Consider the following 16,640-nt stretch of genomic DNA (forward strand, 5'->3'; position numbering starts at 1 on the left):
AGAGAGGTCTCTTATTTTTAAACACCAATAAACTTCCAACTTGCTAATTGCATAGCCTTCGTTATGAGATAGTAGTAAGCACGTCTACGTTTGGAGGCCAAGTAGGTATCTGATGCTGCAAACTCTTGATATTCTCTCATACTGGTCAATGATTTGGGTGCACGATGAACATTTTCCAGCATGACAGTAACATTGTCGCCAATTACGCCATCCACCTGCCATAGAACACAAGTCTTCATTTGTTCAGGGTCATTGATTGTCCATGTAAACACACGCTTTTGTCTTGTGTGAGCCTCTCTAATGATTGATTGGCCATCTTGTCCAGCGAGAGCGGCAAAGGGTAAACTGAGAAAGTCCACGTTATCAATGAAATGTGCACGAGCAGCAGTGACAGACAGTCCAATGAAACAAAGCTTAAATTTGGAAAACAGTTCCTTGGCCTTTTTCAAGAACTCCACATTCCATATGCCAATGATTAACCGATCAAATAGTTGAGGGTATGTGTCTGTATAAGTGTCCAGTAATTGCTTGAGGACATCCAGAATTTCAATGGGATTATCAAACTAGGATAGACAACAGCACATGTGAGAATGTATTACAAAAAACCAAATAAACGTTATCATGAGGTTTTACCTTGATATCGACAATCATATAAAGTCCCTTTTTGTCCTCACTAACCTCTGGTTGAATAAGGTAATCAAGCACATCGTTGAATCGAGGAATAGGTTGAGGAGGCTCTGTTTTTGTAGTAATACCATCAATGTAGCCATGCCAATTTTGCTCCCGAACAGGGCCCAAGCCAGTAGATGTTCTGTTCATTGTCAAATCATGCATCATGACAATCTCATTATCTTTACTCAAGCGAATATCTGTCAAAACAAAGCCATTAGTTGTGCTAGTTATCCCACCTTGTCAACTTGAACAAACCTCCTTCCAATGCTGTGGTTCCAGCTTTCACTGCATTTTTATATGAAATAAGTGTATTTTCTGGATTTTCAGCAGAGAAACCGCGATGAGCAATCACATCAGGAATATCTAACAGTTTGTTAATTTCACTCTTTTCAGGCATTATGGGAAAGGAGCTAAAGAAATTTACGAATTTCAAATTTAGGTTCCTGGGTGTTATCTGTCATTATTTCAGTTTATGGTAAAGAAAAGGGGGGGGAGAAAAAGATAAAGAGCGAAAAAACTTTTATAGCTTTGCTTTTCTAATTAAATTGTTTTGACTAAAATGGTCGATTTTTTTAAGCGGATTAGAAACTGAATAAAGATGCCGTTTATGCCTACTATCAGTTAATCCACTATGAATGGATAGATAATCTGATCATGCTTTTTGCTAGTTCTGCCAATACGAGCGATTCTCATTCACCATACATTTTATGAAGCTGATTCCCTCTGGATTTGGATATAATTTGCACCTTCAAACGTCATTTACACATTTTAGCTCCAACATCAAAAGGAGATACATCCGATTTGGAAGTGAAGCAGCCCTTTCTTGATCTTTGAACACTGCAATGCTATCCTTCGCAAATCATAATATGTCAAATCTTGGATATCGTCTGAACCACTCGCTGAGGATTCTAGGTATAAGCTTGTAGGCAGGAGAGCTACCAAGATTACTAATATACCTCCAATATGTTTCATATATACCATTCTTCTTGGGTTCATATCATTGTCTAGCAGTGGGTTGCTTTCGTGTTCTATACATCTTTCGTCTTAGACAGCAGGAGCTTTTAATCAGCAATGTTTTCGCATACATGGCGGTTTCTAACATTCATTTTTGCTATAAACGATCTGTGTTCCCGTATAACGTAACTGACAATAAGCGTCTATCATCAGCTTCAATGCTGGCCATAACCGCATTAGCTATATGTGTCTCGGGGCACCACAGGTTGGATATTGAGAAACGAAGATCCCCTTTGATGTATTCAACGCAATGTGTTGCACCCAAGAGATTGAAAGTAGAGGAACTTGCACAATTTGAAATTAAGCATACGGCCAACACCTTGCACCATGATGATATTTGTAGAGAATGCCGAGTGCAATTGCTAACAAGGAGGTATATGATCTAACAAAGTGAAAAATCATCGCAACATTTAATTCCTATGATACAAAAGACGACAGCCACAGACTATATTAAAATCGGGTTGGAATGGTTTCTCGGAGCTACACTGCCGAAAAGGCAAATTAGCCAAAATCAATCACTCAAACGCTTTTTTTTTTTTTTTTTTTTTTTTTTTTTTGCTTTAGTAGTGGTGCATATAAGTTTTCTGTTGTGCGCCAACATTAGTCAATATACGCCCTGGATTTATTTGATAGACTTGAGCGCCCTATGGACTCTTCTGTACTGTTGTTATTAAAGAAAGACGTATTTTTGCCATGGCAAACTCCATTTTTGAAAGAATGCATCACAATAGGTCTCATTTTGTAGAGCAAACACATGAAAGAAACATTTAACTAGTAGAAATGAAGCCTGGATGAATTGGCAGTTGTAAGGATACTAGTGTCGAAACGTCGAAACACTGGTTTTTTGTAATAATTTATTAGTTATTACTTTACACTTTACTCAATCATTTGACGACCAATGCAGCGACTAAAAAATCCGTTTATATCATTAGCAATCCCTCAAAGTGGGCATATACCATAATCATTTTGTTTTGTTTTGTTTTGAAATCTCTAGCATTAACATAGGGCCAGAAAAAGCAATTTCCTCCTTTTGCTGATATGCGCAGCACAGCTTCAAACCTTTGCCAAACCACATTAAAGCAAAATATTACCAAACCGTTCTCACTATAATCTTTTCCAACGCCTACTTCATTGATCTATGGCCCGTAATCACTTGAAATTAACTGCTTTCAATAGCTTTTATACATAGACCTTTGTTCAAAATGTCTCTAGTTTGAATTTCTACAACAACAACAACAACAACAACAACAGCTCATTCATTCTAGTATCTAATAATCACACCGTCGTTTCTCTCCTCGCGAAATGTGGCTTGATGAGGAACGTGTTACTTTCAGAGCTATAACACAATATTTTAAAACTTAATTCTGGATGACCCTAACGTTGAAATTGGAATCACTGTTGTACATTCAGAATTTGAAACGAGGCTGGAAGATAGCAATACATGAAATTAAAGCATGTTGGGAATCAATGATAAGCAGAGAGTGCATATTTGGTGGAGTGTTTTGTACCAGGAGTGTCTGGCAGTACTTAGTATACTACTGTAGTACCCATTATTACTACATAATAACTTTCTCCCCCTCCCCCCACACCTCATAATAAACTTAAAGAACATTACTCTTATAGAACTGTTTGATAGACTCTAGATCAAATGATTGCATCTTATCATACTTTTGAATAAACAAGAATTTAAATTTTAACTATTTGGAGACCCTTTTATTATTAGAGAAACTATAGCATGATAAATGACAGATCAATAAGAAATCAACTAGTTGTAACCCTTCGTTGTTTCCATCTCTTAGCCAATCAGATTGCTTGAAAACTCCGCTGACCTAAAAAAAATTTTGCGAGGGTTTCCCCCTGTTTTGATGTGAGGCAAAATTTTAAGCGCCGCTACAATAGCATTATAGCCGCTGCTACCATCAAATTTCCCTCAGGTGCTAGAGCATGCCTTACTTACACCACCTAGCTTTAAATTCAGGTATTGAGACCCTCAATCATCACTAAAGTAAGTAGTGATAACCAAGTGGAGGCGGCCTATCTACCTCCTAGCCTCGGATAATGTCTTGTTGAGCTTCAGGGATAGGCACATCCACACAACGTAAAAAAAATGGTATGCTTCATTCAAAGAAACATAATAATAATAAAAGAATGAAGAAAAGAGCATGCTACAATACTATAGGAGTATAGTAGTATGTAAGCAAAAAAGAGACACTTACATGAAGCAAGTCAAAGAAAAACATAACAAACATAACATCAACGATGTTCAAAAAAGCTCGTTGCTGCTGCAAGAAGAAAAATACATACATGAGCAACGCGCATGGTAGTAACAGTCGGATATAAAGCAGCATGGCACAGATACGCACAACTGCGAAAGCAGCAGTGGTATTATGAGTTTGCGATACAACATAATGACTAATGTTGTTTCATGTAAAGCTACAGAGGAAACACTACCAACAAAAGAAAAGAAAAAAAAAGCGCAACAAGGCAAACATTATGAATGCATTATCACGAGAAAGGAAGCAATAATATAAGCGTTCAAAGAAGTTTTATATCATTGCGACCAGAAGAAAGAAAATACTGACCACTTACCACAGCCACAGATAGATCAGAAGAGTACAGGCAATCACCGGAGACAGACCAGAAACGACCAGATTGGCAGCAGCAGCAGCAGCAACACCAGCACCATAAAAAAACCGAAAAATAAACGACAGCAGAGATCAGACAAAGACCAAAGAAGCAACCACTAGACACGATAAACCAAAGAAGCAGACAGCAGAGATAGCAGAGAAGTACTGGCAGCAGCACCCACATCAAGCAAACAAAAAGAATCATCTAAACCTAATAAACAAATTCAATTAGTGTTAGTTCTACACCTTCCAGTGCTCGTTACCGAATGGTACCTAACATATTCCACTTTAGAGAAGCAGTATCAAGTCCTTCCAACGGTACAAGGTAGTGATATCAGAAGCTACAGTGTTATTATCAATCAAATGGTTTCTAAATCAACCATGGTTTGACACTAAAACACGTTTTGCAAAAAGGGTGAAAAACGGGGACATGGAAAAACGAGAGGGCATCATATCCGACGTCACGACCTGTAGATTTAGTCTCAGTCTTATACCGTAGCAACGGTAATTGCGGCAATTTAATTTGAAATTGTGCAGTGGCATTTTCGTGTTCAAACTTGACTTGACCTCACATCCTTTAATCGTTTTTTCTAAATTTGACTACGAAAACTGTCGTTATAACACCAAACTTTCTAATACATTTCTAGAGAACTAAAAAAGCCGCATCAAATGGTGCTAATTACTTTTAGCTTTTACACCGAAAATAATGAGCAATTTGCAAAAATATGAAAACAGGTTTTCTGTGAATATATCGAAATTTAGCATATAAAAGTCTCATAGAAAGAGTTTCCAATGTTGCATTTCTTCTTTACGATCAATTTGATCTAATATGTGTCATAGAAAAAGTCTTCATTTTTGGGGTGAAAAACACGATTGTTTGATTTTCAAAAGTTTTCCCTTGCTAATACTCATGGAAATATGATGATTTTCATGAATTTGCAACGACTCAAAAAAAATTGAGATAAAGCATCAAAAAGTAAAGCGTGGTCAAGAGGAGGCATGTGATGCTATTCCAAGCGCTCAAAACGCTTTGTGGCATGAGTTATTCGTTCTTGAATATGGCTGGATTTGAACAGAATTCGACCTAAAACGAAGGGGGTAGTCGGTTGCATTGCCAGAAGAGTAAGTCAATTACGCTTGCGGAATACATCCACTATGATCTGCATTATTCCGACAATTTATCCAGTTATCAGATTTAGATATAAACTATATGTGCACTGGATTAGATATACAATACAGATTTATACTATAAGAAGATATGATCTTCAGATACTACGTTAATACTATAAGATCCATACTATATAAGATATAGGCTATAGATGGCATCACAGACATGGATGGCGCTATAGACTTATACTTGTATTCCGACATTGACTACGGATGTTTGCCATATCTGGATAGGCACCAAGATTAATGCAATATGAGCTTGTTGCTTCAGATGTGCACTTTATGATCCACGCTATAAGACACATGCCTATATCCGTGATACTAGCTACAGATACTTTATGTACTACAGACTCGTGCTATATATGAGACATGCTACAGACATGACATATATCCAGATACATGCTAAAGATGTATGCTCAGCGATATACACTCAGATATGTACTGTTGATATAGACTAAGGAGATTGTACCTATCGGATACATGCTACTAGATCGATATTATTTATCCTTATAGAAAGAATAGATCAGAATACTTCGGATGAGAGTCTAATTATTCATCCAGACAAAGCTAAATCATGATTAGCTTGCTGGAGTTGTCTTTTAGCATGATTAGACATTAGTATGATCGACATTCAAGCGGGACAGTTCATGAAACTTCTGGTTCAGCCGACAGGTTTCTGCTTTTGATTAAATGCTTCAAGACGACTTTCTTACAAGACGCAGTTGCGATGATGGACGTAATACCTGAACATCCTATTTGGAGGCACGAAATTTTCAGAAACCCACTCTTTCTAGAATTTCAAAAATATAAAGCTTTTTTTTTTCAATATGAAAACTGTGTGTCTGATGTTTTTGCTTTGTTTATAGAAAAGCAAAAGCTCACGTTAAAGAAAATGAAGTGCCCCATTCATTAATTATTGAAAGATTTGCTCCTGAAGTACAAGAGCAGCTTTCCTGTATCAACCGAAGTATAGCAAATACAATGCGAGAATTGAATGAACGTCAAAAGAAGTCGGATGAAATCCAGCAGCAAATGCAAAAAGTGTTTGACAATATAGTCACCGGAAAGCAGCAACTGCAACTGTCTTTTAGGATAAACCAAGGGAACCAAGCATTAGCGACAACAGGCGCTGTCGCAAATACCTCTGCCTTGCCAAGATCAGAAGATGTATCGCAATCAAAACAATTTTCGGAAGAAGCCCAACAAAGCCCACCACCACCAGATTATAACAACACCAGAGTTGCAACTATTTCACTTCCATACAATCAAGAAGGTGTACCGTTATACAAAATGAGTCGACAAGTGACAACTGTGTGTGATCTTTGGGACAAGTGGACAATAAGTCGAGATGGATTCTGGTCTGTTCAAGAATTAGAAGACAAGTGGGGCGCTAAATGGAGAAAAGACGACAGAAAATGGTTCAATATCCGTAAAAAAATCATTGATTCCGTTGAAGACCTTCAGCTGGATCTTGGTCTCTCCCCCGCTTCTACTGTAAGCGCCTTACAAAAGGTGTTCAACACTCGCCACTGGTCTTTGGATAGCTTGGGCACAGAGCTCCAAAAAGGCGCTTTTTTTCCTTGCGAAGAAACAAAAAGAAGAAAATTACAACACTTTTAGTTGAGCCTCTTTTACCATCAATAGTTGCATTTTCATTAATAAATATCTTTTTTTTTCCTGTGGATTTTGTAAAAATCGCTTAAAATGTGTTATGTAAATCTGGGTCTCAGAATAGCAGGGAACCACAAATCGCACCCACTACTGAGAGTTGGTAAATAATCCTTGATATTTATACTAGTTAAAAGGTTACAAACAAAGTCTGGGTGTACCTGACAAAAGTTTTGAGCTACATACACTAGATCTGTGAGAATTTCTCAAAAAAAAACTCTCCGGCGGGGAATTGAACCCCGGTCTCCCGCGTGACAGGCGGGGATACTCACCACTATACTACCGAAGAGATGTTGACTACTACTTAAGAAAGCGTTTGGCCAGGCGGCGTGCTCCTGGTGGGAACCATATCCGTGCGGAAATGCTCCTTCCCATCCGTGAATCTCTGGTGCCTGTACTTTACCTGTTGTTTCAGCTGTGCTGGCGTTGGTCTCGTACTCCTGCTTCTTGGCGATTAGCACAGGTGGTGCCAATTTACAAGAAGGGTGATCCTCTTGATCCTGGTAATCATAGACCCATCTCTTTGACTTCTGTGTTTCGAAAGTTGTTGGAACGATGCCTCTATGATCCTTTGGTGTCTTCTGCTCCTGCGTTGGATGTGGTGCAAGGTGGTTTTCGTGAGCGTCGTGGTGCTCCTGATCAGGCGCTCTGTCTACATGAACTCTGTCTTCACCATACTCTTGATTATGGTTCTCCTCCTGTTTTGGCTTTTCTGGATATCAAATCTGCATACGATACGGTTGACAGAGCTGTCATTTGGCGTGCTCTCGAAACGTATGTATCAGATGCGATGCTTGGTCTCCTTCAGCATTTGTTTGATGAAGTGTCTGTTCAGGTCTTGGTGTCTGGTGCTGTTTCTGATGGTTTTTGGCCTGGTACTGGTGTGTTGCAAGGCTCCATTTTGAGTCCTTTTCTTTACTCCGTGTACATCAACTCTCTGCCTGCGGTGTTGCGTGCTCCATTTAACCCTCGGGTGGTGGAGCGTCCTCCTCGTTTGTATAACGGTCTTTGGATCAATAGTTTGATGTATGCTGATGATGTGGTGCTAATTGGAACTGCCGAGTCTATGCCTTTGTTACTTGCTCGTGTGGAAGCTCATTCTGTGTCTCTGGGTTATCGGTGGAACCCTCTGAAATCTGTCGTCCTCAATGCTGGTGTTGGTGGTGGTGCTACTGGTGTCTCTCCTGGTCTTGGTGCTGGTGTTTCTCTGTCTCTCTATGGTCAAGCTATACCTACTGCTCACTCTTTTACCTACCTTGGTTTGCCGTTCAATGTGAAGGGTAGCCTGGACACCGATCTCTTATTGACTAGAAATAGTCAATCAGCGTTAGGTGCTATGCGTGGTTTGCAATCTCTTGGCCTTCATTCTGCTGGTTTCTCCAAGCTCCTATCTGCTAAACTGTATGCGGCCTTTATTCGGCCCAAACTTGAGTTTGGTCTGTCTATTTCCTGGTTCTTGAAACGCCATTTAAAGCTTTTGGAAAAAGCTCAAAATCAGTGTCTTCGTCTGGCCTTTGGTGGCCATCGTACCTCTTCCGTCGTGGTTTTTCGACATTTAACCAATCTTCCAACTATGGAGGAACGTGTTGATATTCTGACTAGTAAAATGCTCTGGCGGGTGCATACGCAATTGCCTGGTGATACTCTTCTTATGGTTTTGGCTCCCTCTCTTGTGTCCTTCAAGCATCGTTTGAACAAGTTGGCCGTCAAAAATCCAATCTGGGATCCTACTTTTGCTGGTGGTGGTGCTGATAATTCTCTTGCTTTGGATCGTCGTGGTCTTGCTGACAAGATCAAGGTGTATCGTCTTGATTCCCTCCAATGTCGGTTACATCCTGCTCCTCCTGTTTCTCCTCCTGTTCTCCTCTCTGCTTGTCGTCCTTCACTCATGGTGGATCCCATCCTGTATCTTCCAATGTCTGTGTTTGACCGTAGTCGTATTCTCCGTTGGCGCATGGGATGGCTACCTGCTAGGCCAGTTCCATGTCGCTGTGGTGCTCCTCACGCTAGCCGCAACCATCTGCTAGAGTGTCTTGGTGTTGCTTCAAAGCTTTTGTTTACTGATGATCCTCTTGGTGCTGATTATTTGCCCAATCCTCTGGACTTTTGGCTCAATCGACTACCTCGTATGCAACCTTCTGCCTCTAAACTCGTGTCGTCTCGCTCCTTTTGGTCTGTTCGCTGGCCTGTCATGCTCCAAATCTTTTTGGATATTGACATGATCTGTCATCCTGATGCTGAATTTACTGGTAAAGCTCTGGACTCGTCTGGTTCTGCCTTTCTCGACTGGTTGACCCCGGTTTCCTCAACTACCTCTGTTTCGGGTACGCCTCCTATCTCTTCCTCAGATAGTGCTGGTATTACTGTCGCTATTCCACATCTTTTGTCTCACTAAGATGCTGTTTCTCTGCTGTCCTTTTCCAACTGTTTTCGTTTGCCTTTTTTTGAACCAAGGATTTAATCTTTAAATTTTTTGTTATTTTTTTTATATTCTCTTTCCGAATTCATTTCCAGCTATCATCATTTTGATCCGCACTATAATGAGCACTTTGCCCTACAGGGACGCAGCTCCAATATTATATCCTTTCAATAAACATTTCAACTATACTACCGAAGATACTGCTTCTGTTACGATGGTAAAAGGATTTTGTGGTGGTGCTGATTTTAAGATGCGGTATCCGAACTCTGAGCCTATTAGAGTGCTGTTCCTGGACTGGTGTTCAAATCGATTATTCTTACATTTTTTTATTTTGACATATATACTTGAATCTATACAACACATTTGAAATAAATCGAACTTTTCTTACGTTTAAATCTTTTGGGTACATAACTTTATATATACATTTAATCGCTGAGATACTGTCTACATCAAGGTTATTGCAACACATCAGCAACTTAAACAGCTTTAATTACTTGGTTTTTGTCTCGGGATCAACTATTACTGCAAGATTTTCCACACATTTCGCTACACATTTCACAAAACCAGCACCGCAGAGTATCAGTTGGAGGTCGCGCCGAGACACTTTTTGTTTGTAATCGATATGTCAAGAACTTGATTTCAACAGAGGATTTATTTAACAAAACGATTATCTTGAAGTAAGTGAGAATAAGATATACAAGATAATCTACAACTGGAAAAGATGGAGGGGAAAAGGACATGATATTTATACTTGACAAGAGGTGCGGACATAAGTGCTGAGACATGGATATAGCATGGATAAACGTAATGATTCGTAATCTGAAACATGAGTCATAATTACATAATTATGACATTGGCTTGATACTTGACGTTGATACGTACTTGACATGATAAGGTTGCATAAAGCTTGGCATGACATAATGATTACTAATGATGACTAATTGATTACTAATGGTTATCAATTAGTACTCCTAAATCCTGAACACCGAGATGACATAAGCATAACGTAGACATAACACTTGGACTGCATGGTTCTAGATCCAGGTACCAGATCGAAGCTTGGTTCATGACACGATAACTGATAGAGATTACTGAAAAACAATACACTGCCGTGCCAATCTATAGAAATAGCGTAGTATACAGTTGATTTTGGAGTATCTAACATACTTGATACATTTTTGGTTATTTGGATTATTTAAATTTTATCGTGCTTTGGGCATTGTTCTTAGGGGACCACATCTCTGCACACCGTTGGAACATTTATAGAAGACATTTTGTCTTGAGTATCTAAAGGAGCTGATACATTTTATTGGATTTATTTTGATAGCAGTTGATACTGTCGAAGATCTCGAAAACATATCATCTCTATTTGGAATTTGCATAATATCGCTAGCAGTAGCTGATACTCTCGTTGGTATTATCAAATTCATTTTGTAAATTGCGGTATTGGTGCAATCTTATTCTATTTTTAATTCTTATCTTTGTGGCATACACGAGGGTACACATTTTTGCAGCTATTTTGTGGCATACACGAGGCTACACATTTTATATTTCATCTGTATAGTACTACTCGAAAAAACATCGAAAGGTACAATTTTTTTTTATTTAAAGCGACTCATTTCGAAAGGGAAGCAAGAAATCATCATCGGAAGCAAGCAATCATGGGCGAATCAAGCAAAAGTGCAAGTATCAATAATCTTATTCCAAGCAACGGGATGCGGTTTATAGCAAGTCCTAGTGATTTCAATGGTCGAGATTCTAATGAGGGTGAACGTTGGCTTATCAAGTTGAACTAGATCCTGAAGGTGAACAAGGTGGAAGATATTGAAACTATCATGGCCATAACTGGAAGTTATCTGAAGGGAAGAGCCTTGGACTGGTGGTATTCTATCCAAGAGGAAGTGAAGTCTTTCCAGCAATTTGAGGATTTGTTCAAGAAGAAATTCATGAAGGTGATCTATGAGAAGGCGTGGAGAGAGTTGAAGGCTGTGCAACAACAGGAGGGTGAAGATGTTGAGGGAATCAGCAATCGGCTCAGGCAATTGTTCAGAGATGCAGGTGTAACAGACGGTGGTACCAAGAAGGCTATTTTTGTGGCATCAGTTCTTCCAAGTATTGGCTATGAAATGGAAAAAGTCTTGGCTACTAGGAAAAAGATTACATTTGAAGATTTGGTGGATGAAGCTGCTGAGCACAAGGCGTTGGTGTTGAAGTATGACAAGAAAAAGGAAGTGGTGATTTACAACAACAATGGTGCATAGAAGAAAGTGGTGTCATTTGATTTGGATAACAACAGCATGATGAACAGCAACAAGGATTATCTCAGTGAGGGCTCCTCTATCAGCTCGGTGTTGTCTGACTTGGTGAATGAGATGAGGGCACTCAAGATCAGTTGTGTGGAACAGAAGGAATTGATTCAGCAACAGCAACACATCATTGCACAACATAACCTGGTTATACAACAACAAGGTGATGGAGGAAATGGCAATCACTATCAACAACGTAGCAACTTCCAGCAACAGCAGCAACCAAGACTATTTAATGATTCATGTTACAACTGTGGCGAGTATGGGCATATTGCTCGAGTGTGTCCAGTTCCACCAAGAAAAAGACAGCAACCAGGTTTCCGTGGTAGTGGCATTGCTGGTCCTAATCAGCTGGGTAACACCAATCAAACGGACAACAATGAGGGAAACAATGGTAACAAGGAGAATTCGGGAAAAGAGTTGGGCCGTCAGTAGAAGGAGTTGCTGCTGATGTCCATAAAAATACAAACAAATCAAATAGTGGGATCAATGTGGTAGAAATCAGGGGGATGGATAATGAAAGAAAACACTTGAAAAAAGACAAAAACAGTAGAAAACACAAAAAAACAAAAAGACACATCTCTTTCTGCTAATTTTATGGATCATAGAGAAATTGAGCTAGATGTGAATGCAGTCAAGAGAGGAAGAGGTGCCATGTCGGATGAGGGTGTTCAAGGTAATCCACGCAAGAGGGGCAAGGATAATGGTGATCCAGGTCCATCAACACTGGCTCATCGATCTCAACAGCAACAACCATCAGCAGTAGTAACTTCACAGCAACCAACCCACGAGGAAAACATAGTGTAATGAAATAGCCACCCAAACGCAACTTAATTGAAAACCAAAGTTCATCAAATAGCACTCATTCAAATTCATGCTATTTGGATCTATTAATGAAAGCGCGCAAATGTACATCAAAAAACCATTTAAAAATACTAAAGTAAAGATGCATGCTTATATCGCACATCGTGTGAATGAATCACTCCTGATCACAGTGTATTCAATCACACCCATGATGGTCGTAATAAGAGATGGTATCTTTATCCAAATAAAATCAAATCAATAACAAGCATATTCAAATATGACAACTATGCCCTGCTGCCTTAGTTGCACAATATCCCAGATAAAGGATGCCATACTTCAATAACAGACATCACACTTTAAACCATCAAGGTTACATTAAATCATGCTATGACGATAGCTCACCCAAGCCCATCAAGGTTACTCAAATCGACCCTTATGGCCAGTGCTCCTGCATTGATTACCACTTTAAATCAAGCATCAACAACATTTGCCAGATAACGCAATAGCAGCACCTATTGCTCTCTATCATCACTAATCCTACAAGCTAGATGCAAATGTATAAATACTCTTCTTTTTTTACTCAATTCCAGGATCTTCAGTTCATTTTATACACAAAATAAAATACAGTTGATTTCTATTGTATTTTACTATTGCTTTATTTTTTTTGTGAAATCTATTCAAACCTGATTTCACTGCACATAGCATTGAGCAAGGCTATTAAGCGGATTAGGGAGAAGAAGCCATTAAGCTCCAATCGTGTGATGCCACCGGACATTATGAAGCTTTTGAATCAACCCTCGGAATCCGGTGTCAGTATCTTGCAGTACTTGGCCAAGGACAAGAATGCAAGCCGTAGATTGAGAGAGAGTTTAGTAGCTATTTATCGAGCCAAGCCAAGGAATGGTGGAACCACAGTGATCATCAATGAGTTGACGCAACAACAGGAGGATGGTAGTGAGGATGGATCATCTTATTACGGTGACAGTAGTGAGGATTTATCTGATAATGATGGATCGAGAATCGACAATAGCAGCTACGATTATTCATCTGATGAGGAGGATGACCTGGATACGGTGATTGATTATCCGTTTGATCTCACGAAGCTGATGAGTAGCCAGCCTATGCGCACTATGGTATCTATTAGTAACACCTTGATGATTGCCACTGTTGATACGGGAGCAGCGATATCTGTGATGAGTAGGCGACTCGCTGACACAATGGGTTTGCAGTTGGAAAAGGTGAACAAGCGATTTGCTCTGACTGGGTTCAATGATGCTCTGAGTGAGACATCGTTGGTAGCAAAGAATGTCCCATTGCGTATTGGTGACAAGCTTAGGAAGGAGCATTTTTGTGTTGACAACTCCATTCGGGACAAGGACGTTTGCCTTCTGGGCAGGACATGGTTTACTAATCACTGTATTAAAATTGATTCAAAGGAAAATTTGATCATAATACCAACAGGTAATGGTACATGTTTTATTGAAGTGGCATGTATGAAGGATGCTGATGAACTACTACAAGAGGGTCCTGACAATGATAACGTATCTACGGTGCCGGTGTACACAGTATCTCTCAGGATGGACCAAAATCAAGGTGGCTTCTCTGGTGATGGTGTTGACTTTACTGGCGATGGTGATCCATGGAATCAAGGCCTGATGAACTCATACCATGAGGACATCGTGTCTCTGCAGGATAGTGAAGGGGAATCCAGCAAGAAGAATCACGCTACATTGGAGGAGGTGCTTGTGGACGTTCTAGGTGTGGTGCAGGATGTGGTGAAGAGCAACTTGAATACTTTCTATGAATATGCTGGGCTGGGACGAGTGAACAATGTGTACCACGAAATTATCACTACGTCGGATGAGCCAATCCAATCCAAGCCGTATCGCTTAACCGTTGATGAGGAGGAATGCTTGAAGGAAGAGTTGAAAACATTGTTGGAGCTTGATATCATTCGTCCAAGCTCGGGTAAGTATACTTCGCCGGTGTTCTTTGTGCCCAAGAAGGATGGAAAACTGCGTCTGGTGGTAAATTTTCAAAAGTTGAAAGCTGTAACTGTCAAGGATGGCTATCCTCTACCCCACATCGATGATATCCTAGATTCTATAGGTGGATATCAATGTTACACAGTCCTAGATGCTGCTTTCGGATTATGGCAAATACCTATACATGAAAATTCAATTGAACGCAGTGGATTTGTTACGAAAATGGGTGTTTTTTCTTTCAACGTCATGGCCATGGGCTTACAAGGAAGTCCAAGCACTTATCAGCGCTGTATGAATAATATTCTGCAGGAGTATTTGGGTGTATTCGTCTATGCTTTCGTCGATGACTATGTGGTGTATAGTCGGAGCCCTTCTGAACATGCGGTGCACTTGCAAAAGATATTTGATGCGTGTAACAAGGCTAATTTGAAGTTGAAGCTCGCCAAGTGTCAATTCAGTTGTGATAACGTGGTGTATCTGGGTCATGAGGTAGGCAGCGAGGGGTTACAACCAACGGACAGCAATATCAAGAAGATGATGGAGATGCGGGAACCAAGAGACAAAGACGAAGTGAGATCATTCTTGGGCAATGTTGGATATTACAGGCGATTCATTGACAATTTTGCTGGTAAGGCAGAGCCAATCACCAAATTATTGAAGAAGGCAAGCAAGTTTGAATGGGGCGAGGCGCAACGGAAGGTGTGGAATACATCCACTATGATCTGCATTCCGACAGTTCATCCAGTCACCAGATTTAGATATAAACTATATGTGCACTGGATTAGATGTACAATACAGATTTATACTACAAGAAGATATGATCTTCAGATACTACGTTAATACTTATTAAGCACAAAGAATAAGAGGATTATTATTTGTAGCTTATAAAAAATGTTCGATATTATAAAAACAAGAAAAGGCTTATTTGAATAAGATCAGACACAAAAAAACTATAGATTTATTGATGAAGACAAGAGTTATTCTATTATACTAAGTTCTGAATGCCAAAGTAGCAATTTATCTTGTACAACGCTTAACACATCTGGTGAACCTCAGTATTTAGATAGCTGAGATGCACTTCAATTATCAAAACTTGTCCATGTTGTTGCACAACACAGACATATCTACCCATCAAGAATACCTTAATCTTTATAGACAGTTGTAGCCCTTCTGGCACAACACGGGTGGTTCATGAGGTGTTATGCAGCACATTCTCGTTAACTGGTTCAAGGCTTATACAATTATCCCGCATTTAAGATCAAGGTCCTATTGCTGCGGCACTGTCAAATAACTATAAACACATTCGAGATTTACATTAGTTTTAACCCTCATTCAATCTTGAAATAAAATGATAAATATATTCAGTTTTAATTATATTTCTTCTCTCTATATTATTCTTAACGCATTTTTTTTCTCGCTAAATTTGGCTGTACGAACATACTACTTTCAAAGCTCTGATGTAAATAGTCTAAGACTTGATTGTGGATGGTGGCGTAAATCTTATGACAAAAGATACTTTTATCCTGTGAAATCGTTGATATGAAGCAAAAGTTAGCAACCCATTACATTGAGACATGTTAGAAAATACTGATAAACAACGCATGTTTGGCGGCGGGGCATCTGTTATTAAGTCCTCCTGGTCCTTAAAGTAGTATTGCATTATCGTACTTGTATATGGGCTTCCTCCAACCACATAATATCAAGTTTAAAGGACACTCACTCACATGCCACAGTTTAATGCATGTTAGATCAATTGATTGCACCTTATTTTATAGTTTTAAACAAAGGACGACATAAATTGGATCTATTTGATACTCTTTTTATTACAAATACAAAATTATAATACATGACAGATCAATAGGAAATCAACCAGTTGTAGCCCATCGTTGTTTCAACCCCTGAGCCAATCAGATTGCTTGAAAACTCCGCTGACCTAAAAAAAATTTGCGAGGGTTTCCCTCTGTTTTGATGTGAGGCA

At 39.4% G+C, this 16,640-nt stretch overlaps 6 protein-coding genes and 1 non-coding gene across 7 annotated transcripts; 5 read left to right on the forward strand and 2 right to left on the reverse strand.

Moving 5' to 3' along the window:
* Positions 1–17: 17 nt before the first annotated feature.
* ATC70_000807 (uncharacterized protein) lies at positions 18–1,133 on the reverse strand (the record flags this gene model as incomplete). Its single annotated transcript, XM_064820216.1, has 4 exons — positions 18–563; positions 634–869; positions 928–1,035; positions 1,097–1,133. 4 exons carry the CDS (start codon positions 1,131–1,133, stop codon positions 18–20), a joined length of 927 nt encoding a protein of 308 aa, XP_064684136.1.
* Positions 1,134–6,461: 5,328 nt separating this feature from the next.
* On the forward strand, positions 6,462–7,100 carry ATC70_000808 (uncharacterized protein; the record flags this gene model as incomplete). The annotated part of the gene is made up of 1 exon (XM_064820217.1): positions 6,462–7,100. One exon carries the CDS (start codon positions 6,462–6,464, stop codon positions 7,098–7,100), a length of 639 nt encoding a protein of 212 aa, XP_064684137.1.
* Positions 7,101–7,365: 265 nt separating this feature from the next.
* On the reverse strand, positions 7,366–7,437 carry ATC70_000809. Its single transcript has one exon. It is a non-coding gene; the product is annotated as a tRNA-Asp (tRNA).
* Positions 7,438–7,509: 72 nt separating this feature from the next.
* ATC70_000810 (uncharacterized protein) lies at positions 7,510–9,543 on the forward strand (the record flags this gene model as incomplete). Its single annotated transcript, XM_064820218.1, has 1 exon — positions 7,510–9,543. The coding sequence occupies one exon, from the start codon at positions 7,510–7,512 to the stop codon at positions 9,541–9,543; it is 2,034 nt and encodes a 677-aa protein (XP_064684138.1).
* Positions 9,544–11,402: 1,859 nt separating this feature from the next.
* Positions 11,403–11,828, forward strand: ATC70_000811 (uncharacterized protein; the record flags this gene model as incomplete). The annotated part of the gene is made up of 1 exon (XM_064820219.1): positions 11,403–11,828. The coding sequence occupies one exon, from the start codon at positions 11,403–11,405 to the stop codon at positions 11,826–11,828; it is 426 nt and encodes a 141-aa protein (XP_064684139.1).
* A 36-nt stretch (positions 11,829–11,864) lies between these two features.
* Positions 11,865–12,680, forward strand: ATC70_000812 (uncharacterized protein; the record flags this gene model as incomplete). The annotated part of the gene is made up of 2 exons (XM_064820220.1): positions 11,865–12,304; positions 12,482–12,680. 2 exons carry the CDS (start codon positions 11,865–11,867, stop codon positions 12,678–12,680), a joined length of 639 nt encoding a protein of 212 aa, XP_064684140.1.
* A 773-nt stretch (positions 12,681–13,453) lies between these two features.
* On the forward strand, positions 13,454–15,426 carry ATC70_000813 (uncharacterized protein; the record flags this gene model as incomplete). Its single annotated transcript, XM_064820221.1, has 2 exons — positions 13,454–15,361; positions 15,421–15,426. 2 exons carry the CDS (start codon positions 13,454–13,456, stop codon positions 15,424–15,426), a joined length of 1,914 nt encoding a protein of 637 aa, XP_064684141.1.
* Between the last annotated feature and the right edge of the window lie 1,214 nt (positions 15,427–16,640).

Source organism: Mucor velutinosus, assembly GCF_035048745.1.
Source record: "Mucor velutinosus strain NIH1002 chromosome Unknown tig00000041, whole genome shotgun sequence".
Classification (NCBI taxonomy): Eukaryota; Fungi; Mucoromycota; class Mucoromycetes; order Mucorales; family Mucoraceae; genus Mucor; species Mucor velutinosus.